Source organism: Vicia villosa, linkage group LG4 (assembly GCF_029867415.1).
Source record: "Vicia villosa cultivar HV-30 ecotype Madison, WI linkage group LG4, Vvil1.0, whole genome shotgun sequence".
Taxonomy (NCBI): domain Eukaryota; kingdom Viridiplantae; phylum Streptophyta; class Magnoliopsida; order Fabales; family Fabaceae; genus Vicia; species Vicia villosa.
This window is the reverse complement of record NC_081183.1, coordinates 109,782,651-109,809,099: the sequence shown is the minus strand read 5'-3', so window position 1 is coordinate 109,809,099 and position 26,449 is coordinate 109,782,651. Positions and strand designations below refer to the sequence as shown.

Sequence of the window (26,449 nt, the reverse complement as noted above, 5' to 3'; positions counted from 1 at the left end):
GGCACAAGGCTCAAATTTATTTAATAGGATGGTAATCAGCTAAAGGCATGATTCCACGGAGTATTTACAAAAGTTGGAAATGGTAATTATGCGGAAAAGGCTACATTGAAAGTAATAACCACTATTCCCCCCAACAACTTTGAGTTCCAACTGTGCTGGTTGCTTTAGATTGGTGATAATTTGATCGTAGATCCTTTGATGGCGTACAGACTTTTCAGGTGACGAAGTACAGACTGATGCAGTTACTTTGTCATAAATCCCTAATTTTTGCCTAGATTGCCCTTTCAGGTTTTCAATCTACCAGGATGAATTTTTTCTGTTTTTTGTCTCTAATTTTTGCCTGGACCGCCCTTTCGGGTTTTCAGTCCACCGAGACGCTCATTTTTGCCTAAGTCGCCCTTTGCGGGTTTTCAACTTACCGAGCTGTTCTTTTGTTCTTTTTTAGACAAAGTATTTCTTGACTGCATCAGCATTCACAGGATGTGGGAGTTCATCACCATCCATGGTTGTAAGAATCATGGCGCCGCCAGAAAATGTTCTTTTGACAATATACGGGCCTTCGTAATTAGGAGACCATTTGCCCCTAGAATCTGGTTGAAAAGACAAGATCTTTTTAAGCACGAGGTCGCCTTCTTGAAATTCACGAGGTCGAACCTTTTTGTTGAAGGCTTGTTTCATCCTTGCTTGGTATAACTGTCCATGGCATAGAGCAGTCATACGTTTTTCTTCTATTAAGTTCAACTGATCGTATCTGTTTTGACACCATTCAGCCTCTGATAACTTAGTCTCCATGAGGACTCTCATTGATGGGATTTCAACTTCTACGGGGAGCACAGCTTCCATGCCGTATACTAGAGAAAAGGGAGTTGCCCCTGTTGAAGTACGCACTGAAGTACGGTACCCATGTAAAGCAAATGGCAGCATTTCATGCCAGTCTTTGTAAGTGACGACCATTTTCTGGACAATCTTCTTAATGTTCTTGTTGGCGGCTTCGACGGCGCCGTTCATTTTTGGTCTGTAAGGAGAAGAGTTATGATGCTCAATCTTGAATTCCTCACATAATTCTTTCATCATCTTGTTGTTCAAGTTTGAACCATTGTCAGTAATGATCTTGCTGGGAATACCATATCGGCAAATGATGTTATTCTTGATAAACCTCACAACCACTTGTCTTGTAACATTGGCGTAAGATGCTGCTTCGACCCATTTGGTGAAGTAATCAATAGCCACTAAGATGAAACGATGACCGTTTGAAGCTTTTGGTTCGATCATTCCAATCATGTCGATACCCCACATGGAGAAAGGCCATGGAGATGAGAGAACGTTGAGTAGAGTCGGTGGCACATGGATCTTATCTGCGTAGATCTGGCACTTGTGACATCTCTTCACGTGTTTGTAACAGTCAGATTCCATTGTCAACCAATAGTATCCTGCTCTTAAGATTTTCTTGGACATCGCATGCCCGTTTGAATGAGTTCCAAAGGACCCTTCATGCATTTCATGCATTAACATGTCTGCTTCGTGTCTATCCACGCATCTGAGCAAAACCATGTCGAAATTTCTTTTGTATAGCACATCCCCGTTCAGGAAGAAACTGCCAGAAAGTCTCCTTAGAGTTTTCTTATCTTTGTTTGATGCCCCAAGCGGGTACTCTTGAGTTTGAAGGAAGCGTTTGATGTCGTGAAACCACGGTTTATCATCGATGACTGCTTCGGTTGCAAACACATAGGCGGGCCTTTCAAGGCGCGTGATTCTGACTGTAGGCATATCATTCCAATGATTGACTTTGAACATGGAAGATAGAGTAGCCAAGGCGTCTGCCATTCGATTCTGATCTCGAGGTATATGATGCAATTCAACCTTGTTGAAGAAAGTCAACAGACGTCTTGCATAATCTCTGTAGGGAATCAAGCCAGGGTGGTAAGTTTCCCACTTGTCTTTGATTTGGTTGATCACAAGGGCTGAATCTCCATATATGTCGAGGATCTTGATCCTTAAGTCAATGGCTTCTTCTAGACCCATGATACAAGCTTCATATTCTGCGATGTTGTTGGTACAATCAAATAGTAGTCTGGCGGAGAATGGGATATGAGTACCCTTGGGAGTGATGATGATTGCCCCAATTCCATTTCCAAAAGCGTTAACAGCTCCATCGAAAATTAGGCCCCATCTTGATTCAGGATCAGGACCTTCTTCAGGTAACGGTTCATCACAATCTTTCATCTTCAAGTATAAGACATCTTCGTCAGGAAAGTCAAACTTGAGAGATTGATATTCATTAATTGGTTGATGCGCCAAATGATCGGCGAGAATGCTTCCTTTGACCGCTTTTTGAGCACGGTATTCAATGTCATACTCAGATAACAGCATTTGCCATCGGGCAATCCTTCCTGTTAATGCAGGCTTTTCAAACACATACTTGATCGGATCCATTTTGGAGATTAACCAAGTAGTATTGTTGATCATGTATTGGCGGAGACGTTTTGAAGCCCAAGCCAAAGCACAGCATGTTTTTTCGAGCATGGAGTAACGAGACTCACAGTCTGTGAATTTCTTACTCAAGTAATAGATGGCATGCTCCTTCTTACCGGTTTCATCTTGCTGTCCAAGCATACAACCCATGGATTCTTCTAACACGGTAAGATACATGATTAATGGTCTTCCTTCAACTGGAGGAATCAATATTGGTGGTTCTAACAGGTATTCTTTGATACTGTCGAACGCTTTCTGGCAATCTTCAGTCCATACAACCCCTTGATCTTTGCGGAGAAGCTTGAAAATTGGCCCACAAGTAGCAGTCATTTGAGAGATAAATCTGGAGATATAGTTCAATCGTCCGAGAAACCCTCTTACTTGTTTTTCAGTCTTTGGTGCAGGCATCTCTTGAATAGCTCTGACTTTGTCGGGATCTACTTCAATACCTCTTTGGCTGACAATGAAACCCAAGAGTTTTCCAGATCTAACCCCAAAAGTACATTTGTTAGGATTCAAGCGAAGCTGATATTTCCTTAGTCGTTGAAACAACTTCAAAAGGTATTCAATATGTTCTTCTTCTGTGCTGGACTTGGCTATCATGTCGTCCACATATACTTCAATTTCTTTATGCATCATGTCATGAAAGAGAGTAGTCATTGCTCTTTGGTAAGTTGCGCCTGCATTCTTTAATCCAAACGGCATCACTTTGTAGCAAAAGGTACCCCATGGGGTGATGAAAGATGTCTTCTCCATGTCTTCAGGAGCCATCTTAATCTGATTATAACCGGAGAACCCGTCCATGAAAGAAAAGACGTTGAACTTAGCGGTGTTATCAACCAGCATGTCGATATGTGGTAATGGAAAGTCATCTTTGGGACTGGCTTTGTTCAAGTCACGGTAGTCAACACACATTATGACTTTGCCATCTTTCTTCGGAACTGGCACTATGTTGGCCAACCATTGAGGATACTCAGAGGTGACAAGAAAACCTGCGTCGAGTTGCTTTTGAACTTCCACTTTGATCTTGTTAGCCATATCAGGGTGAGTCCTTCGTAATTTCTGCTTAACTGGCGGACATTCTGGCTTCAATGGCAAGTAATGCTGAACAATATTGGTATCCAACCCAGGCATGTCTTGGTAGGACCAGGCAAACACGTCAACATATTCTTTGAGAAGGTCTGTCAACTTACTCTTGATATCAGCATCAAGCAGCGATCCAATGGTCACTTCTTTTTTGTCTTCTTCAGAACCCAAGTTGATCTTTTCTAAAGGCTCTTTGTGAGGCAGAATGGCTCTTTCCTCGTGCTTAAGTAATCGAGAGATCTCGTCCGGGATCTCCTCTTCTTCCTCTTCTTCGGCTTCGAACACAGGAAACTCAAAGTTGGGAGAGGACATAGGGTTATTGCATTCAATGGGTTTATCAATAGTTAATCTGCACATATGATTTATATTTATTTCAGAAAATTTATGAATGCAGGAGTGTATGCAGATTTTTTTTGAGAAAGTTTTTTTTTTTTTATTTTGGTTTTTTTAGGATTACCATTTCCAGAAAAAAAAGCAAAAATAAAACATATAATGTAGGGAATTCAAAATGACACTTTATTTATGATTCATCTTTGAAACAAAGCCCTAAACACAAACTCATTTGTCTTGGGCAGGACAAAGAGGGAAACCTTTAAAACAAAGCCCTATACACAAAGTTATTTGGGCGGAACATTTAAAAACAAAGCCCTATAAAACATCTCTCTGCTTTGGGCAAGGCAGGAGGTCAAAATAACAGCGAGGTGATTACTTTGAGCGGCGAACAACATTCGGAACGTCGACAGCCTTCCAGTAGCAACGAACTCCTCTGTGTATTATGTATTCAGGAAAATTCTCCTCAGAATTATCTTCAGTATTGACATTGACCGCAGGTCGAGCAGGATTTGAAGGTCCTGGTTTGTCAACCTTATTCTTTGTAGAGTTGAAACGGTCTTCTTCTACTTCTTGAAGAGCATACGATGAATCACAATCTTCAGAATTTTCAGGATGTATTTCCCAGTCTTCAGGATGAAGAGACTCATTGTCAGCGACACTTTCTGAGTCAGTTGCGGGACCATCTTCCCCTTCATCTTCAAAAATGGCATTTATGTGATAATAACCATTTTTAGGATTGTTAATCTTGGTAGATGCATTAAATCCGAAATCTTCAGTAATTTCAGGCTGCTGAGAAAATTGACAGGGCTGATAAACCTCTTCTGGTTGACTATCATATTCAAAGGAATCTCCCCATCCAGTTGGTTGGATATCCTCAATCGCAACCTTGTAACTTTCAGGTGCAGTGTATTTCACCATATAATCAAATTTTCCACTTGGTTGTCCCAAGGTGTCCCAAACCTCTGCAGGAATAGGCGGAATTTCTTTAGCACTTGTTTTCTCTGAAGGAGGATATGGTTCTTCCTGAGATATATATCCCGAGTCATTGAGATAACATTTCCATTCTTCTTCAGTATCGGAGAGACCTTCTTCGATGCATTCTTCGATAAGGACATTAACCTCTTGAGGAATTGGATTGAGGAACCCTCCACTATGGAACGTTTCTTTGATCGGACGAAGGGTTTCATCCTTCTTGGTGCAGTTTGAGAATGTTGGTGAACATCCGAGACCTGTTCTGGTTTCATTCTTGGTAGGGATCACAACTTGCCCCCAGCCAGTGGTAGTTCCATCTTTCACTACTTTTACTGCCTCTTTGTAAGAAGAGATCGATGCTTTCTTTTTGGAAGATTCGTCTTCTAAAGAGAGACCTTGGAACTGAGTTCCTCCCACATCATCAGCACTGATGAAAGAGAAATTGGATAAATGGCTCACCATCAAGGCTTGTTCCCCACTTATTGTTACCAATTTTCCATTTGTTACAAATTTTAACTTTTGATGGAGAGTAGAAGTTACTGCCCCTGCTTCATGGATCCATGGTCGTCCTAACAGACAGCTATAAGCAGCTTGAATGTCCATGACCTGGAAGATGATTTGAAATGTATGTGGACCAATTGTCATGGGAAGGTTGACTTCTCCGATAACAGATTTTCGCGATCCATCAAATGCTTTGACTACCACACCACTGAACTTCATAGGCATTCCCTGGTAAGACAGGCGAGCAAGAGTCGTCTTTGGCATCACATTCAAGGAAGATCCGGTGTCTACCAACACATTGGACAAAGAGTCTGACTGACAGTTCATAGAAATGTGCAGAGCAAGGTTGTGATTTCTGCCCTCCTCGGGGAGTTCTTCATCACAGAAGCTTAAATTGTTGCAAGCAGTTATGTTGGCTATTATCCCATCAAAGTGATCAACAGTCACATCATGATCCACAAAAGCCTGATCCAAAACTCTCATCAGGGCTTCCCTGTGGGCTTCTGAATTCAACAGCAATGAAAGTATTGAGATTTTTGAAGGAGTCTGCATAAGCTGATCCACAATCTTGTATTCACTTCTTTTGATAAGCTTCAAAATTTCATCAAAATCTGGATTGACATTGGTTCCACTGGATTGACCAATATCAGTGTTTGTATTACTGACAGGAGTTTCCTCAGGATTCCCCACTGGTGTATTGACAGGATTTTGCCTGGTTACAGGAGCAACAGGCTTCTTTGAAGGTAGCGGAGTGTACACACGTCCACTTCTTGTTACTCGACTCACATCGGCGATATTCACGACAGATGAAAGAGTAGGTAAAGGAACTTCTTGTCCATCCTTTATCATTGTTGCATTGTAGTTGTATGGAACTGCCTTGTCAGAGTCATAAGGAACAGGTCCAGGTAGACAAATGATCAAAGGAGCAACAGGAACCCTTGGCTTGTTGTAAGTAACTTCTATGCGCTCAGGCATGTTGAAATGAGGAACGATGATGTTAACTGTAGGCATTTCCGAGTTGATATCTGAGACTAAAAGCTCATGCGGATAACATCCTATCATGTTAACTTCATTTTCATCCCTATTTCTGTAGATCTCAATAGTACCATTATCTAGCAAAACTTGGAGATCTCTTCTCACAATCGAACACCCGTGAGGATCCACACAACATATTCTACAGGAACCGTATTGATGCTGGCGAAAATTCTGCCCCCGACAAAGAGTAGCGTGCATTTGTACCAAATCTGCTCTTGAGAAGTTGATATTATAGACTCGGTATTGGCCAGGACATCCATATACCATGTTTACAACATGCCCTCCATGATTGGGCAGCGGATTTGCTTGCACATTAGGGTTCAAATTTCTGAAAGAGAGAAGATTAGATCTAACCAACCTCTGAACTTCATATTTCAAAGCTATGCAATGCTCAAGATCATGGCCAGGTGCTCCTTGATGATAAGGGCATGAGACCTCAGCTTTGTACCACCATGGGAGTCTCTCAGGTACTGGTGGTGGTGCTCTAGTTTGAACGAGACCTTTTTCAATCAAAGCAGGGTACAATTCTGTATAGGTCATTGGAATCGGATCAAACTGTGGAGCTCTTTGCACACGATTCTGATTGTTGTTAAGTTGTTGAGCCTGTTGTCGAGGCTGTTGTTGTTGAAACTGCGGGGTAAATCCCGGATTTGGCGTTGTATTAACGACTGGCGCAATAGCAGAAACCTGTTGTTGACGACTGACATTTCCTCTTGGCCTCCCTTGGGATACCATGTCAATACTTTGTTCTTTCTTCTTTGGGAAACCACTTCCGAACTTTTTGGTTCCGCTTGAAGATCCACCTTCTTTAGTTAGACGTCCGGTTCGGACCCCTTCTTCTAGACGCATCCCCATGTTTACCATTTCGGTGAAATCACTTGGAGCACTAGCAATCATGCGTTCATAATAAAACGGACTGAGAGTATTCAAGAAGATTTTTGTCATCTCTTTTTCTTTTAACGGTGGATTAATCTGAGCAGCAGTTTCTCTCCATCGTTGGGCATATTCTTTGAAAGCTTCATGATCTTTCTGAGTCATGGATCGGAGCTGATCTCTGTCTGGAGCCATATCCGAGTTATACTTGTATTGTCGGACAAAGGCCTCACCTAGGTCGTTGAAAGTCCGAATATTGGTGCTATCCAAACCTGTGTACCACTTCAGTGCGGCACCAGTCAAACTGTCTTGAAAGTAATGGATAAGCAACTGATGATTATCTGCATAAGTAGACATCTTTCTGGCATACATCACGAGATGACTTTGTGGACAAGAACTACCTTTGTACTTCTCAAAGTCTGGGACCTTGAATTTAGCTGGTATTTGTACACTGGGAACCAAACATAGCTCCTGGGCATTCTTTCCAAACAAATCTTTGCCACGAATAGCTTTGACTTCCAATTGAATCTTGTTAAACTGTTCTTGGAGATCTTCCACAAGGTTACGCGGATTTGTGCTATCACCTTGATCATGATAAATCTCATTGCCATCATAAGGAACAGTGTGAACCGTAGGGGTCGGAACTGTCATAGTGGGTTGAGAAAGTGCCATAGTGATTTGGGAAAAAGTTACCCCTGAATGTGGAATAAACGCCGAACCTTGTGCAGCAGGCGCTTCAGTTGTAGCTGTTTGAACCCCAGAGAAATTATGGCGAAAACCTGCACCAAAGCTGAAAGGCGGGCCCCAACCTTCTGGCATAGAGAAAGATGGAATACCGAATGCAACTGTAGAAACTGGAGTAGTGACTTCAGAAGTCACTGTTGCTTGACTGTTAGGTGGCGGCGGCTGATTCTGTGCGGCCATTAAAGAGTCAACCAGAGTAGTGAGACTTTCCAATTTTTCCTGAAGGGTGGTCACTGTACCACGGAGCTCAATATTCTCTTGTTCAGAGTGTTCCATTACTCTTCTTCTGCTTGAACGAGTATTGTATCTGTGATCTGATTGCGAACGCGGTCGAGAAACTTTGAGACGCGACAGCTTGACGATCTATTGGAGAAAGATCCAAAAGATGAGACTCTATACAACAGACTCGATATGCAGAATGATGTATGCAAAAAGAAATTTATGATTTTTCCAAACATTTTAAAGATTATTTCCTTGCAAACATTTGAACACAAACAATTCTTTTATTGAAATAATGGGAAATGTTACAACATTGGAGCGTAGCTACTTACAGAATCAAATGATACATGAAAATCTAAACAAATCCTAAACATCTTCATCAGACGAAGAACCAAATGCGTTGTGCAGCTTGAGCTTCATGATTTCTTTCCCATAGTAAGCTTTCAACTCGGCCTTTTCAGCTCTCAGCTTGTCAACAACATTCTTCCAATTGTCAGGCATCGGAGCGTTGCTTGTCGAGGCTTCAGGATTTTTCTTGCTTTCTTTGATGTATCTTCTGATTGCGGCGTCTTTCCGACGGATCTTCTCATCTTTGCTCATGAGCCATCCATCCTGATAATAGAGAGTTTCTTCGTGATCTTTCACCCTTTTCTTCAACTTTCTATTTTCCTCATCAGTTTTACGAAACTTTTCTTCCCAAGAGTCCTTTTCTAACCTCATCTTGGCTAAGATCTCCTGGTACTCCTCCACATTGTTAATGGGAACATTGGGTAGTTGAGACACCACAGGGAACATGGGTTTTTCATAATCATAAGGCATTCGAAACTCCTTTGCTCTTTTCTTCACCCAGCTGGTGTAGGCGTTCGTAGCAATGCAGTTCCTTATCTCACCTTTTCCTTTCCATCGGACGTCGTACCAAGCTCTCACCATTCTTGTTTTCAACCCTTGAGGATCCTCCCCTTCTTGGTAGAAGTAGCTTTCCACTGCGAGACCAACAGGTTTAACTGAATTTGCATACCCGAGTTGTCGTCGGGCTAGGACCGGATTGTAGTTAATTCCTCCTTGTGTACCAATGAGGGGTACATTGGCGAATTCTCCACAACTATCAATGATTTCTGTGCCGCAGCGAGCCAGAGCATACCAATGGATATCATTATTAGTAAGGGACATAAGTCTTCGAGGCCAATGCAAACCTTCTCGGTTTTCCGTGAAAATAGGAGACTTAGGTAAGTGTGAAACAATCCATTTGTACAAAAGAGGTGCACAACATACAATGATTCCACCACCTTGGCGATTTTTGTGATGAATAGAGAAATACATGTCACTAAGCAAAGTCGGAACAGGATTTCCATTCAGAAAGATCTTTATGGCGTTGATATCAACAAAGTCGTTGATGTTGGGAAACAGAACCAACCCATAGATGAGCAAGGCTAATACAGCTTCAAAAGCTATCATGCTACCAGTGTCAATGAAATCAAAAGCTTTCTTTATTAGAAACTGCGAAGTCAAACCCGGAAGGTTTCCTTTGGTAGTCCAATTACTTTCTATTTCAGATTTCTTCAAGTGGATGCCTGCTGCAATGGCTGGTGACTTAGGAATGGCTTCCAAACCGTTGAAAGGTATTTTGTCAGACACAGGAATACCCAAAAGATTGGCATATTCTTCCAAGGTTGGTACCAACTGATAGTCTGGAAAGGTGAAACACCGGTAGACGGGATCATAGAACTGAACCAGAGTTTTGAGAAGTCCTTCATCAACATGAGTGTTCAAGATAGGCAAAAGCTTTCCATGGCTTTTCCTAAAATCGGAAGGATCTTGTACAAAAGATGCTAACTCTTTCAGTCTTTCTACATTAGGAGCTTTGAAACCGTACTTCTTGGTATGCCTTTTTACCCACTCCATAACTTAATCCTATAATGTTTGCAAGGAAAATTTCTAAAAAATCTTTGGAAAAATCATGTTTTTATGGAAAAAGATGGGTTTTTTAATGAATGTATGAATGCATGGATGCATGGATGCCACATATTCAAACATGGTAAAGCGAACATGGTAGTTCAAACATGGTAACGCAAACATGGTACTACAAACATGGTAACACAAACATGGTACACACAAGTTCAACGGTCCAGCGTCACGAGCATGAGGTCAGAGAACCAAACATGGGATAGTACTAGGGTTTATCACCTGCAAAACATGTTCTACTGATACGTCAGAGTCCACATTTTTCTTTCGGATATTACCGGCTTGCACAACTGAACTTGTGAGCCAGCAATATTCTCAAGAAAAACTCGTCTGAGTGTGGTTCTCCGCATGACAACTAATCCAAGTCTACACCTGAATAGTTTCTGCACCACAACCTAATAAGGCCAGGATGGGTTGGGGTTCTACAGCCAACTCAGCTTCTACAGTTCAATGAAAGCAATAATGTCTTCGCAACTGAACTTGCTAAACATATACTACCAACAAGGAACCTCCACTGAGCGGAAGGATTCTCATGCTGACTTTTTAAGGACTGAACTCCTTGTATGCCATACATGACTATACCCTCCACCTAATTCTTATGTGTACTTAATCCGGGTTAGGATTTGTCCATAATGTATCACTTGTAACAGAATCACACAAGTAACAGGACCAAGGAACCACACATGTAACAAAAATAAAAACAAAACAAATAGAAATAACCCTTTCTTTGGAAACAACAAAAAGTTTTGTCCCCAGTGAAGTCGCCATTTTTCTGTCGCGGGGAAAAATCGTTGTCTTTTTTCTGATGAGACACCTGATGCCTTCTTTGGGCTCGAGTGCTCAAAAAAATGATTTTTCTTTTGTACCGACCAAACTTTTTATTGTTTCCAAAAGAGGAAAAGGAAAAAAAGCTGCAATAACCTAAAAAGTGGGGGAGAGATTCCGGGTAAGAGGGTTGGTTATACGAAGGGAAGGTATTAGCACCCAACGTATCTATAGTACTCTATAGGTTTCTTTGTTTTGTTTATTCCATTCTTGTTGTGGTGGAGGTTCTTGTGAGAAAGAGGTGGGACCTAAGGTGTTTGTTTGATTATGCTCGCAAAGATCATCGCGATCCTCTGCATACATATCCCCTAGAGGGAATCAGAGCATCTGTAGCTCGGGGTCTACGGGTGCTAAGGTTTGAATGGTTTTTTTTTGTTTTGTTTTGCTCGCCAAGGATCGACCTTGTGCCTACGTATTCTCAAAGGGATGTTGAGAAAGTCAGAGCAATCGTAGTTCCCACTTATGCTAGTGGAAGCAAAGGAAAATAGACAAATGTCGTCTAAATGCTAGATGTATCTAATCTATATCATCACATACATCTGTTTGATTTTTTGTTTGTTTAACCAGCCTTGTGGCAAAAACTTTCAATGAAGTCAGCCTTGTGACAAAAAGTTTTGATTAATCAGCCAGCCTTGTGGCAAAAGTTTCAATGAAGTCAGCCTTGTGACAAAAACTTTGATTAATCAGCCAGTACGGTGGCAAAACGGTTTGATTGATTAGCCAGCCTTGTGGCAAAAGAATATTGATTGATTAGCCAGACTTGTGGCAAAAAAGTTGATTGATTGATTGTTTGTGATGATATATAAGAGATACTCCTAGCATAGAGATGAAAAATGTCTAATCTCCTAGGGTATTTGTTTTGGATATTGGGGATGCTTATAAGAAGCCCGTGGGTCCTTGTACGAAGCCCAAGAGGAGGCTATCCGAGGGTCCTTGCATTGTAAGCCCAAGAGGAGGCTATGGGAGGGACAATCCAGGGTCCTTGCATTGTAAGCCCAAGAGGAGGCTATGGGAGGGTCACTCGTTTGTACAAAGCCCAAGGGGAGGCATGGTATAGTTGGTTTGAGCTCTTAGAGCGATTTCACCGGGAAACCATACTCTATGTCCTAACCTAAACTAGTGGAGATTCTTTGCACGAAGCCCAATAGGGGGCTATGGGGAACCTAGTGTTGTACTAAGTTGAACAAGCATATAACACAATCACAAGTATGAACAAGTACGAACAAATATGAACAAGTACATGAACAAATATGAACAGTTATACATATATGACAAAGTGTGTGTATATAATGGAGTTTATGAAGGAAATATACCTGTAAGCATGATCCATTTGTATACACGGGGGCTTGGGACTCGCACTCGGGGAGAAGTCCACTTGAATTTATTCAAAGCTATGTAAACAGGTATTTACAAAGGGGCTTGGGACTTATACCTACATGGAGGCCCATGGTATTTTTGGGAAGATTTTAAGAAACCTTCATTTTTGGTTTGTTATTCAAAGTTAAAAAACAGATTGAGATATGTACAAAAATGCGTACAATGAAATACCTAATTTCATGTACTGGAGTGGGTATGTACAGAAGGGCTTGGGACTTATACCTACATGGAGGCCCGTGGTATTTTTGAAAAGTTTTGTTTCTTTGGAGTTTCGTTGTTTTGAAAATAATTTGAAAATTGTTTGAAAAAAGTTTTGTTTTTGAAAAAGTTTTTAAAAAAACTGTACAAAAAGGAAAAGAAATGGGACTTACACTCTCTAATATTCGAGAGGCCCCTGTTTTATTTTCATAAAACAGGGTGGATGGATTTGAAAAAAGATGTGAGATTTATTGTTTTAAAAACTGTTTGGAAGTTTTTTTGGAAAAAGTTTTTTGTTTAAAAAACTGTACAAAGAAAAAGAAAAGGGACTTATACTCTCTAATATTCGAGAGGCCCCACTGTTTTGAAAAACAATGGATGATTTGAAAGTGAATTGATTATTATTGTGAAAACAGTTGATTGAGTTTTAGGCTTACCTCGAAGAATGAGAAAATTGGATTTCTGAGTTTGAGGTGTTACCGTGATCTTCAAGTGATATGCTTGGAATAAATTAGGATTTCAACAAATGTTAAGCATCCACACCAGCAGAAAAGAATTTCGAATAAGCTCACAGCTTTCAGCATTCCATGATCATCCAGTAATTGTTTATGGAATTCTACAGCAAATGGAAGACCAAACAAAACAGACAAAGCCAGAGAACAACAGAGAAATAATCTCGAAGTCTCGGATGAAGTTAGAAAATTCGAGTGATGTGCAACAGTAATCAAATAGAAACTTAAATGATTAACTACACAAAATAATATGAAAATATCAAACTCAAATAAAAATTAGTTCTAAAGAAGATATTTTTGTGTTTTTCATGGAAAAAGAAAATAATTAGAAAACATAAAATCAAATATGCATCTAAAATATTTTTTTGGAGTTTTTAATAAGAATTAAAAAAAACACACTTATTAACATATGAAAATATTTAAAACATATTTTTTTGTCATTTTTAATAAGTATTAGAAAATAAAACTAATTCCTATATTAAATAAAATACTTAATACTTTTATGAAAGATAATAAAAAAACTAAGGAAAATAAAATCAATTTGGGCCAGAGATGTTAAAATTTCGGATGGGGGGTGCAGCCCAAAATTGACATGAGCTGAAAATAATTTTAAAAAAAAAAAAGGGTTGGGCTGGACCGGGCCGGGTCAGATGGAACCCGGATCCGCCCAACTCTTATCACACAAGTGGGAAGAAACCCTAAAACACACAAAAGAGGCAACGCCTCTCACCTTCTCCCCCTTACGTGTTTCTTTTCTGAAAAAATAAAATTGAGAACAAACTCTCTCTTCTCTCACACCGAATCAACAACAGCACAAATCTTATGCTCTCCCTCGATTTCTTTCAACAATTCGTCACCGACGAAGAACTCTCTCACTCACTCATGGTTCTTTCTCCGTGGAGACAAACAACAACTCCCTCCCTCACGGTTTTCTTCCGCCGCGGCCATGGGAGGAGCTTGCTGAAGCTCACAAACTCAACAAACCCAGGTATGTTCTTTGTTAACTCAGCTCTCAATCGAATTAGGAACATGAATTTATTCGGTTAAACTCCAAACTTATCATCACATTTATTCATATTCATACTCAAACACACACAAGAAACTAAAGCTAGCAAACATGATAATTCCGGGTGATTTCTGTTTTACAGGAAAACTAAAGTTCACAGTAATAACAATATTAAGAGCAAGAGCGGAATTAACTTACCTACGGCGAGGAGATTTTCACCGGCACAGTGTTGAGGTATGTGTTTATTCTGCTTCTGGAAATTTGATAGATTAGGATCTGTTGCTGAATTTTGAATTGGTGCTTGCTGTGTCGGTGTTGTTTAGAATTCAGTTTTGGATTGTTGCTGTTAATGATGTCTTAAAATGAACCGCAAGTTTTGTCTTTGTCTCTGCTTTTGTTTTCACTTACAGCACCTATGAATTTTCAGTGGCCATGGGATCTTATCTCGACAAGAAGAACTTACCGTATAACCCGGTTTCTTTCACAAACAGAGGTAGAGACCCAAGTGTGCTTTACTCAATTTTGTTATTCATGACACAATTCTCCTTTATGATACAATAACACATGCTTTCTCTATTTTTCTGGAAATTTTGTCTTAACAGGGAAATATGTTAATGGTAACAACAATATTGAGAGTAAGAGTGAAATTAACTTACCTACGGCGAGGAGATTTTCGCCGGATTATTGTTGAAGGTACACCTTGAATTCCTTATTGTTACTAACAACCTTGAATTGTTACTAACAATTTCTCTAATACCTTGCTTGTTGTTGTAGGCTTTTGATGAAGATGGCCACCACCTCTTTGGATGTTAGGGAGACTTGAAGATGAACTTCAAGTTGGAACTCTCCACTAAGGTATGAACTACTTCTTCAAGAACTATGGAACTTTGTGACTAGGAATTCTCACTTTTCAAGTGGTTTACCAAGAAACTTGAAAACTTATGAGAGAAGAGGGAGAAGTGAGAAAGCTAGTAGTTTTAGTTGCTTTGGTGTGATTTTCTTCAATGAGAGAACTTCCTATTTATAGGCATAGTTAAGGGCATGTTTGGATGATAATAAACTTGATATCCAAATTGTAATCATTGCAAAAATCTCATAAGAATAATAATATTCTTTATGACATTATTTCTTATGCAAGTGGAAAGAATATCTCTTTGATCCCTTTTTGTCTTGATTTAATCCTTTTTTGAATTATTGAACTTTTGCTAATCTCACCCCTTTTTGTTTTCTTTTTTTTTTCATGTGACATGAGTATTCTTTGAAGAAAGAATGAAGAAACTTGAATTCCAAGAATGGAGACTTTGAAGATTGAAGAATTCAAGAAAGCATTGCATTTTCTTTTATTCTTGTAATTCCAATTTATTCCAACTTTAGATTGTATGAACTTTGAATGGAATTTTGAAATGATGCAATTCTTGAACTTTAGATAAAGTCCATTTGTAACTCATTTGGAAATTTAGAACTTTGTTCATGTAAAAGAACTTCACTTGTAATGTTTGAAATTCTCTTAGAATCCTTGAATGGAAATGTATGAAACATGAATATTTCTTGAATGAATTTGAATGCAATTTCTATGTCTTGAACCAATTCTTAAATTCCTTTGAATGATCCTTTGAAGAATGTTCTTGCACCAATGGACTTTTAATTCTTGAATTTATGGTTTTAAACCATACTTGAAACAAATGGACTAAAAGATTTTTCTTGCAATTTCGGTGAAATTTCCATGAATTGTTTCAAACTTGTACCAATTTCCAAATAATCCATATGAATCAATTCTTCACCATGAGCACTCCATGAGCCTAAAAACCAAGAAATAGATTCCAAACAAGTCTCTTAAATCACACCAATTGGCAATGGCGCATTTAAAATGAAAACATCCACGAACATGAAATTATCTTGCAAAGAATGAGTGAATGAATGAACAATCCTAACTTGGTCGATTCAAAGGTTTTGAGCTTGTTGAAGTGAATCTTTGAGGACCAAATGGTGACTGTGGATATTGAATTGAGATGTAATTTCCATTGGATGTTGTCATAGGGGTTATTTGAAGATGATTGAAACTTTTGATTGACTTCCTGGGGGTTTTTAGGGTTTCCCAAATGTGATCCCTGATTTTAGTCCCTGATAGCTCCAAAACCCTAATCTGATGATTTGAAATTTCACTGTTGATCAATCCTTGTATAGGAGATGTTATGAGCCAATGGATTAGGTCAAAATGATGCCCTTGGGGTCTTGAGGTCATGTCCCAAGTCATTAGATCAAATCCTGAGCAAAAATCAGGAGTATGCTATCTTCAGTCAAAACCCTAACTTGGTTAGTTCAGAGCCTTTGAGATTGTTGAAATGAATCTCTGAGGACCAAATGTTGATTATTGATGAAGATAATTCTTTTAAGATGAAGGGAGAACAAAACCCTAATTGATTGTTACTTGTACTGATGAGTGATTTCTTGATTAAACCCTGCTGAGTCACAAGTAGCAAACACAAGCTATGCAATTTGTTAGAGATGCAAATGATGCATATGCAGATGATATGAGGTGGTATCTTAGGTCAAAAATTGGGGTATGACACAAACCCGAATTCTCATAAGGTAGGTGGGATAAGGATCCATATGTCGCGCTCGATGATGGAGGATTGTGCGAGCAGGAGATAGTGAGCTGGATTAGATTCTAATGCTATGCTTATGAGGAGACCTTGGGTGGTTGAGACCACTTGAGAATATTTTTGGATTCTACATCGTAAATGTTTCTTGTTCCGTTAGAGTTAGTGAGCCTTTTATGCGTAATGTTCGAGATGGGATGTGTGTGTGATCGTCATATTCTGATCAACACATCATGTGACTAACCTTTAACATTGGTGATCAGTGTTAGAATAGATGAAGCATGTATTGGGTTAGCTCGATGTGAGGTGTATCGAAAGGAGTATCTATAGATCCTCAGAAGTTAAATAAGGTCAGTCTCGGTAAGAAGAGGCCCATTGGTTTTGGGAGTGTTGTCACACCAACGGTATGAAGTCCTACGGTTGAAAAAAAACTATGGAAAGGTTGGGAAGTGTTATCGTAGTTGTACGATGTGGAAGTTGATAAGGAAATATGAACTCATGTTCATTAAGTATCAAAATATAGATGTTCTGTAACCGAAGCGAGCGACCAAGTTGTGTTTAAATGGACCTAACAGAGAATGATGAGGCAGTTAGTGATCTGATTTTGGGAAATTACTCAACCTCGAGGTGTAGTTGGCGATTATTGTGTTGAGAGAGTAAGGGAAAGAAAAACTATCATTTGAGTCTACTACGAGAGTAAGTCGATTTACAATGGATGCACATTGATTTGGTGTTTGGGAAATGAGTTTTGGGCAATGATGAAGCCAGCAAATTGATTTATATAAGGTGCAAATTGATTGCTGTCTGACTGGTAGTGGAAAATCAGCAAGTTGTTGTTTGTGATGACCTTATTGGTTCGACCCTAACTTGAGCATCACATATCAGATTGGCATATAGTTATTATCCCAATTTGAGGTATACGGTGAGAGCATTAGTGGGTATTCGGAATGAAGAACAGTACCACTGTAAGAGAATTGACGATGTACCATGATTTTGGAATAACAGAGATTTCCTAAAGGACTATTCAAGTAATAGATATAAAAGTGATATCATTATGGTTGAACTCATGATGTAAGGAATACTACATCCTAAAATACGCCCTAAACCAGAGATTGCTCGGAGGAGTTAGTTTAGTAGTGGAATCAATAAGATGTCAGAAGTTGCTGCAAAGATAGGTTGTGATTTCAGGTGGAAGAGACGAATCAGTTGGATTCTCAGTGAGTATAAGAAACTAGTGATTATACTGTCGCACGCTCGCGAAAATGATGAACAGAGTCGCCACTAATATATCTATCCCAAAGAGGGAAAGGAATATCAGAAAACCTGGAATAAAGAAAGGATAAGAAAAGGTTTTGCGACCAGAGATTGGGTAAGAAGTCGGTTACGCAAGGGGAAGGTATTAGCACCCCTCACGTCAGTGGTACTCCACAGGATCCACTTATGTTTGTTCTATTCTAATGGTGTATGAATCTAAGGCTTAATGCTAAGGGAATGCATGCAAATGAAAGAAGAAGAAACACGGGGAAAATAAGGTTTATAAATAGTTGTGCTCGCTTAGGCCCCGCGACCTAATGCCTACGTATCCTTTTCAGGAATCAGAGCGCCGTAGTTCGGCTCTTTAGTTTTTGTTTGTTTTTGTGTTTTTTAGTTGAACAGTTACATTCGCACTCCGCTGCTCGACCTCTAGAGTCTTAAGCTGGGAATGGAGCGGAAATAACGTGTCCGATTAGGAGAAAGAATGCCCTGAAGGCAAGAGAAAGAATGCCTCAGAGGCAAGAGAGAGAAGAGAGAAAATTGGTTTGTGTCTTTTAGATGTAATTCTATGATGAACAAAACCCAATACAAGGCTTCGCATCACTTCCTTACTTTGTTTAGGTCTGAGCCTTTATTAAGTGTTTTAGATGTTTTTGGTTGAGTGTTTTTTAAGGGAATTTACTTTGCGATTCGAATCACATAAAAATGTATAATGATCGAGAAGTAGATTAGGGAATGAATCCCACTCACTTCTATCCCATTATGTAATGTTCGAGAAACAGATTAGGGAATGAATCCCACTCATTTCTATCCCATTAGTTAATGTTTGAGAAACAGATTAGGGAATGAATCCCACTCATTTCTCTCCCATTAAGTAGTGGCCGAGAAACAGATTAGGGAATGAATCCCACTCATTTCTATGCAACTAAGTGATTGAGAAACAGATTAGGAAATGAATCCCATTCATTTCTCTATCACTTTCTTAATGTGATTCGCATCTCTATTTGTTAATGTTTTAATGTTGAAAAGAAAAAGAAGAAGAAAACTAGCCTAAAATGAATAACTAGCTTAATGTTATGACGGGAACTTCTAAGTCCTAATGTTGTCATGGTTTCTAGCTAAAGTTGGGAATTTAAAGAGACATGAAAATAAAGTCACAATTAGAAGTCATAAGTAAGATACATGAGCAAAATTGAGTGAGGATACAATGGTACAAAATTATACACAAGCATGAAGTAACAAGCCAAAAAATATAGTACAAAAGTGGTCTAAAAATACTACTATTTTTATATGGTTTTTATGGGAGAAATTGAATTACAAATCAAGTAAAAGACTAAAACCAATAGCCTAAAACTAATATTTTTAATGATTATTTTTTATGTCTAAAATTGTATTAAAGTCTAAAAATGATAGTGAAGATTAGTGTTTTTATTACCTAAGAGAAATAGAAAAAAAAATCTAATTAAAACCTAAATTTAACATGAACAGGGGGTGTGAATTGAGTCAAATGATGTGAAGAGCAATTAGGGCGCATGCTCATTCAGAGAGGCCCAAAGGGCGTTTTTGTTCAGTTTTACTACCAACAATAGGCATGGGCCCGAGGGGGTGAGGTTAGCAGATTTGTACTAGGCCCAGGGTTATCTTGTTTGATCCAATTCTAAATTTATTCAGCTTTTAATTATTGGTTTCATTAAAAAGAAATGAATTTAATAAAATAAAAAATAAGAAAAAGGGAAATTAGGGTTAGTGTATGACCTTTCGCCTTCCACAGATTCAACTCCCTCACTCTCGTTCTCTTTCTCTCGTTCCCTCCGACGGCGGCGCGGCGGTGATGTCCTTTTTCGATCGAAATCCCGACCATAGTTCTCTATCTCTCGTTCCTCCGCTCAAATTGCTCTCCGTCTAGACTCTCAATCGCACTGCCTCTCGAGTCTCCCTCTCTCAATCGCTCGTCTCCACTCATCTCTTACGCATATTCATTCTTCGAGTGTTACAACGCTTGTGCCGATCGATGAACAACGATTGAAGATGAATCTGTATGGCTTTGCGGAGTCTTAAAGTGAGATGGAGTTTCAACTACACTGATGGCCGATAGAGGATGTTGATGATTGAGGCGAATCTGAATCTGTGATGATGATTGATGAGCTTGCACTGGGAATTACTGAGTTGCGTTTTGGCGATGGGCGAAGAACGACGCGAGGGCAAAGAACGACGCGAGGGCTCGATGAAGTTCTTCAGGTGACCTCTGAAACTCCCTCTTTCTTTCTTGTTCAGCTCTTCTTCTCTTACTTTGAGCTTCTTCTGTTGAATTGTCTTGCTGTTGTACGCGAGGTTGAGGGATGAAGGTGGTTGTTATGATGAAGATTGAAGCACGGTTGAAGGTTCTGTAGGTGAAGATTGAGTCTGTATCTGAAGATTGAGGATGAAAGTGAGGTATGAAGCGTGGAGAGTGAATGGTTATGGGGTGAAGAAGTTGAGTGAAGGCAGATCCAAATGGTGGAGGTGATGAGGAGTGAAAGTGAAGATTGGCTGAGGGTGATTGCAGAGAGATTGAGAGAGATGGTGTGGAAGGTGATGAAAGTTCAGAAGATGAATGAAGGTGGAGAGCAAAGAATGGTGAAAGAAAATGATGAATGATGAAAGTAAATTGTGGAGATGGATGAAGATGGTGAGGGTTATGGAAGTGAAGAGAGCGTGAAGAATCCAGAGCCTGAAGATTATATAGAGTTGAAGGTTAGTTCAATCTCTCCAATTTTCTGTTGAATTTGTTTGCTGTTATAATTCTGTTAGAGGGTGGTAACTGAAATCGGTTAGGTTGTTAGGATGGTTAGAAGGTAGTTATTTCTGTTGGATTCTGTTATTGGTTATAGGCCTCACTTGATAGAAGTTAGCTATTTGCTGAAAGTTAGAATAAGTGTCAAAATTAGTGATAAGGCTGTATTGACAATGGCATGCTGAGATCAAATAAATTGATTCTGATGTGTTGTTATTCTTTGTCTTTGATTTGCATATTGGAAGTAACTGTATAAATAGTAACTGGATAAATATGCTGAGCCTTGTTTCTTATTCATAGCTTGGAATGTGACTGGATTAATAGGGGACTTCTATCACTGAATGGATGTTTTTCTGTCATTTTTGCAGGGCTGGAAAGTTAATCGAGCCGCGTGGATTGATTACGAAGGAACGGATGAGTTTGAGATGGATTGTACATGACTTTGTTGAATTTGTAATATGTATTTGGAGGGCATTGGTTGACCTTGGTCGAGAGATGCAATATATATATATTCCTCCTCTTTTTGTAGATTCAATTTTGTAATTTTCCTTGTGTATGTATGAATTGTAATTATCATAATAACAAAGGCCTTTGGTCTTTTTTCTTTTGTGGGATTTATGGTTGAATGATAAAATAGCCTTGACTGCAAGATGAGCTTAGAATAATGTAGTATCTTGTAATGTAAATTGAGGTGAAATGATGTTTACAATGTAATTTGGCTTTTCGTAATGAAACGTTTATGATGGAATTGAACCTTGTAAGCTTGTATCTTGCCATGTAAAGCTTGTAATAAACCTTGAATGGAGCTTGTAGTGAATCATGATAGTCATTTGAATGAGCTTTGCAAATGGAGTTCATCTTAAACATCAAATATAGTTGAAACTTGAACTTTGAATGAATTATTTTCAAGTTATTGTTTGGATCCAAATGACACATTTCAAGTTAATCCAGTATTTCAAACGATAATAAAACCCACTTGAACCAAGCTAGAAGATATGATAAGGATCAATTGAAATAAGCCTTAAATGATGATAGAAACCCTAATCCATAAGAGCCAAGGCGTTTCCAAAATTGTGTTCTCTTTGCTCGTGATCCATAAAACTATCCGAGTCCCATTTCAAAGCACAGAGGAGAACCAGATGAATCAGTCTCTATTGGATGTATACACCCCAAAAATCACAGTGAAACCTTAATAATTTGAGATCTCTGATTCCAATGCCAATGGTTGTTTAATGATGCATGATTTTGTTGATGACCTAAGATGTAAATGAATGAGATATGTAAGCCAATTAGGAATAATTAGATGGGCAAATTTTGGGGTGCAACATATACATGTAAGCAATTTCACGTTCAACGGGAAAAATATGAGACTTGACTAGTAATACTTATTTCGGCAAAAGAACTTTTAAGAAGCGATTGGTGGAATTAGTATTCGGTAGTAGAGCATCCAGCTTTAGTGGTTCTCGGATGAACAAGGGAAGATAGAAAGATGACCCTCGAGTGGATTTAGTCAAAGATAAGAATTGTTGGTAACCTAATCTTGGGGAAGACTTGATAAAAGTTATTCGGTGGATAAAGCATTAAGGGTGAATTATCGGTATCGAAAGGAACAACTAAGATTCAGTAATGGAGTGAAATGGTTAAAGAGAGTCGGCGCATTATTATTATGTCTTGTACACTTGAGCGTGCATGAAGACTTAGACGATCGTTGCGGGTTGGCTGTTAGAGTTCATCTTTCGTTGGCAGGAATTGTGTGAAGTTGTTGGATATCAAGACTTTTGTTGCAAAATTATACACCATTGGGGATTGTGGTGGTAGTTATATCGTCTAAGACTGAATCAAGAGTAAATGTATGAAGCTTGGTTGTACGAAGAAGGTAGACAGGGGACATTTCATCCCCTCGTTGGGAGAAGATGTAGGGAACATGTCATTTCCCCGTTGGAAAAAGATATGAAGATTTTGTTATCTTGGTGATTGGAAGGAATTCGAGGGCGAATTCTATTTAAGGAGGGGAGAATGTAACATCCCAATTTATTTAAGCATGTTTATTTATCACCAAGAATTATCAAAAATGAGATAGTGGATTAGTTGGAATCAAAAGTTATTAGTTGGAATGAAACTAAATGGCACATTGGTAAATGTTATTTAGTTAGAGGTCAGTTGAGTCATTTTTCCCTCGAGAACTTGTTTGGTGGAAGAACATTATGGCCTTATAACAAAAGAAAAATCAGAATTTTGAGGATGGGGAGAAACAAGGACACATGAATGGAAGGAGAAAGAGTCCATCTTTCTTGATCAAGTGGTTGCATGTGGCATTGAAGAGGGAATCAAGGTTAATCAACACCATCTTCATCAAGTTCTTGCATGTGTGTGAAGCTTTGACAACTTTAGAGTGAAGAACCATGGTCAAGAATGAATAGCAAAGTTGTAGTCATCTCTATTATCATCATCAAGTCAGAATTTCTAATGATTTCAAGGTGAGTTCCATTAGTTAGAAACTTGGGGTAGAATTTGGGAACCTAGCATGATTAAGGGTTTAGATTATGATCAATACTTTGCATGTTGATTTTATGATGAAATCTGTGTTCTTTTGATGCTTTTGTATGCCATGGAATGTTAAATTATGATAGGGTTCGAATTTGGATTGTTGGCGAACCTATGGATGAGTTAGAACACTATTAGAACTGGCTTTATGCAAGAAAAATGTGATTTTTGCTTCTGGTTCAATAAGCAATCGATTTTAGGGGTCAAGAAATCAATTGCACTGTGAAAAATTGGCTTTCTGCGCTTCTGGTTCAGCGAGCAATCGATTGCACACCAGTGCAAATCGATTGCACCTGACAGAAAATCATCTGTTTCGACCATAACTGGAGTTCCGTAACTCGGAATTGGGCGCCGTCAGAAGCATTGGAAAGCTAACGGAAAGGGCTACAAGATGCTTAAGCTTCCACAAATTTATCATACTCTTAAGTAATAATCAAATCCATGTGAATATCCTTTCACCTCGATTACTAGAAGATAATTCTCGGATAATTGATTAGTTAACCGTTCTCAAGGCCTTGGTGCCCAAGTGTTCCTCCGAATGGGTTGTAGGCATCATGGAATAAGTGGTGATGGAAATCAAATCTAGCTACGTACACCAAAGATGTTGAGATCTTATAGCTTGTGAAGCTAACCATGTGAAACCAATGGCGAGGAGGCCTTACTACTTGGTGTAATTTGTGTACGTCGATTAACAAAATATGAATATGGTAAGGTGAACCTTAGGATAACTAGACCAAGAGATATGAAAGGATGTTAGGTTGCTTTTCCCTTTTCCAATCAAGCGACTACTTTGAAATCATACAATCTAATGGTGTAGTAAGTATGAGACGAGGGGTTAGAGGACAGACAAAAGGACAGTAACTGCGAGTAGGTACGTTACATATATGTTGGTTACTTCTTGTGAAGAAATTCCAAGGATGCCCCTGTGCCACATATATTGCAGGCATTCTCGGGCTTTGGTCTCGGGAATGGGTCGGCCCCGTAGTTCAGGAGCTATTCTTTGGGGATGAACTCCCGGGGATGTGTACCTCACCTTCTCCTTTTGTTGTTTCCTTATGGGTGAATTTCTATGTGAGATTTGGACCCAGGAAATTGGACAAGTTGAATTGTTGTAGCGATTCAATGTCTGTTCCATGGTTCTCTATAGTCATATGAGTTACTTACCATGTAGATTGAAAAGGTATGCTTTTAGGTCTTATTTCCGAGAGCAGATAGGCAGGTAAACCCGGAAGACCAGACCTTGAGGGTAGCTCCTGAGAGAAGGCTGGAAGGTAAATCCAGAAGACCTATTCTGGAGGATGCATGTACCTAATATCCGAACATGTGATATTGTCATACCCCAATTTTTGACCCTAAGATCATACATCAATTGCATCAAATCATTAATCAAAAGCACCATTGTGAAGCTCTATCTCTTGATACTGTGATTATCTCTGAGGGAAATCGATTTCCACTATGTTTTTTGCACCAGATTTGAACTCTGCACTCAGGAAATCGATTTCATACAGAGGTAAATCGATTTCCAGTGAGGCAGAATGCTTTTTTTGCCTTTTTTATGCTTGTTTTGGCTTTCTTCTTCCTCCACTTCATTAATATCATTGGATCTAGGATGTTGATAGGTTTGAAATGACCAAATCCATAATATTAGATGAATGATATTAATGATAGTGTGAGTTGATTATCTTTTATGCATTTTATTTTTCTTCCTCCACTTCATTAATATCATTGGATCTAGGATGTTGATAGGTTTGAAATGACCAAATCCATAATATTAGATGAATGATATTAATGATAGTGTGAGTTGATTATCTTTTATGAATTTTATTCTTCTTCTCCTTCTTTTTTTCTTTTGATCGATGAAAGTCTTAACACCTTGAGAATTCTATGGATTCTTGGTAAAGACTAGATCGCTACCTTTTTTCTTTTCGTGCGGTATTGATTTCGGAGAGTGATCTACATATCGCTTCTCTCGCATGCATTAGCACATAAAGTTTGACCGGCCTCGTTGTAGGGTGATTTCTACATAAATCACTTGGCGATCTGCTTAACATAGCGCAATATTTCGTGTCCCGAATCAAAAAAGATCAAATATGGAAGAGAATTGTATGCGGTTGATTTAAGACTTATGGAGGTTTATCGTGTAGTCGCTATGATTTTATCAAGCTTCTGATAAATGTCCATTGAATTTAAATCCGAGAACATCCTTCACTCACTATCGATATTTATTACTAACTTTGATAACATACTTGACAAGTTTCAAGATGGTTATCTTTAACATCTAACCATTGACTTTAATTTCCGTACTTTATTATATTGCTCTTTATATTTCTCGCTTTATTTTATCATTTCATCATATTTACATTCCGCTATTTTCTCTTTGTCCATTTGGACGTTTATATTCCACTATTTTCTCTTTGTCCATTTGGACACTATGTTTATGTTTCCGCTATTTTCTTTTTGTCCACTTGGACCATACTTTACTTTTATGCTAAAACACTAATAAATAACAAAAATCTAAAAAACGTTTAAGGCTCTCTTTCGGACTATTGGTTACTATTCCGAGCATTTTGGAGATTCAGACTTATGGACTTAGTACCTCTGGACCCTTATGATATTGTTACTCTGTTGTTATTCTGTCTGTCTGGCATTGGATTGTTGTCTGTTTGTGTATGCAGGTATTTCCTTGAAAGTCCTTGATGATTAATTCCAAGGCATTGATATAAGGATTTTACCCGAAAACAGCCAATACTCTGCCTGATTTTCGTCAGAATTTTAATGTGCTTAATTGAAAAGTGGTGCTAAAGATAATAAGTTCATCTGAATCCCCAAGTGGTAATGTGTTGGTTTGGTATTGATAAGTCCAAAGGATGGGAAATCTACCTTGACTCATAATGTCAAGTGTTGGCTTCTTCTTCGGTTAGACCGTTCTTTTCCTTAGCTTTTATTTTACGCAATAGGATAGCCTCTTCATCTCCTCCCCTTCTTTAATTTTCAAAATCTTCTCCCTTTTTCAAAACCTTCTTATGTTTGCAACCTTTTCAAAACCTCTCTTTAAAAATATCTTTTGCCCTTAATGGCCCTTTTTTCTTCAAAAAGTTTAGACACGACTAATTGTTGAAACGAGTGGCGATACCCCACGATTTTGAAATTGATTGATGTAATG

General features: G+C 38.8%; 1 protein-coding gene across 1 annotated transcript; it reads right to left on the bottom strand.

The window, feature by feature from the left end:
- Window positions 1-441: 441 nt before the first annotated feature.
- LOC131599463 (uncharacterized) lies at window positions 442-3,387 on the bottom strand. Its single transcript, XM_058871804.1, has one exon. It carries the CDS (start codon window positions 3,385-3,387, stop codon window positions 442-444), a length of 2,946 nt encoding a protein of 981 aa, XP_058727787.1.
- Window positions 3,388-26,449: the final 23,062 nt, after the last annotated feature.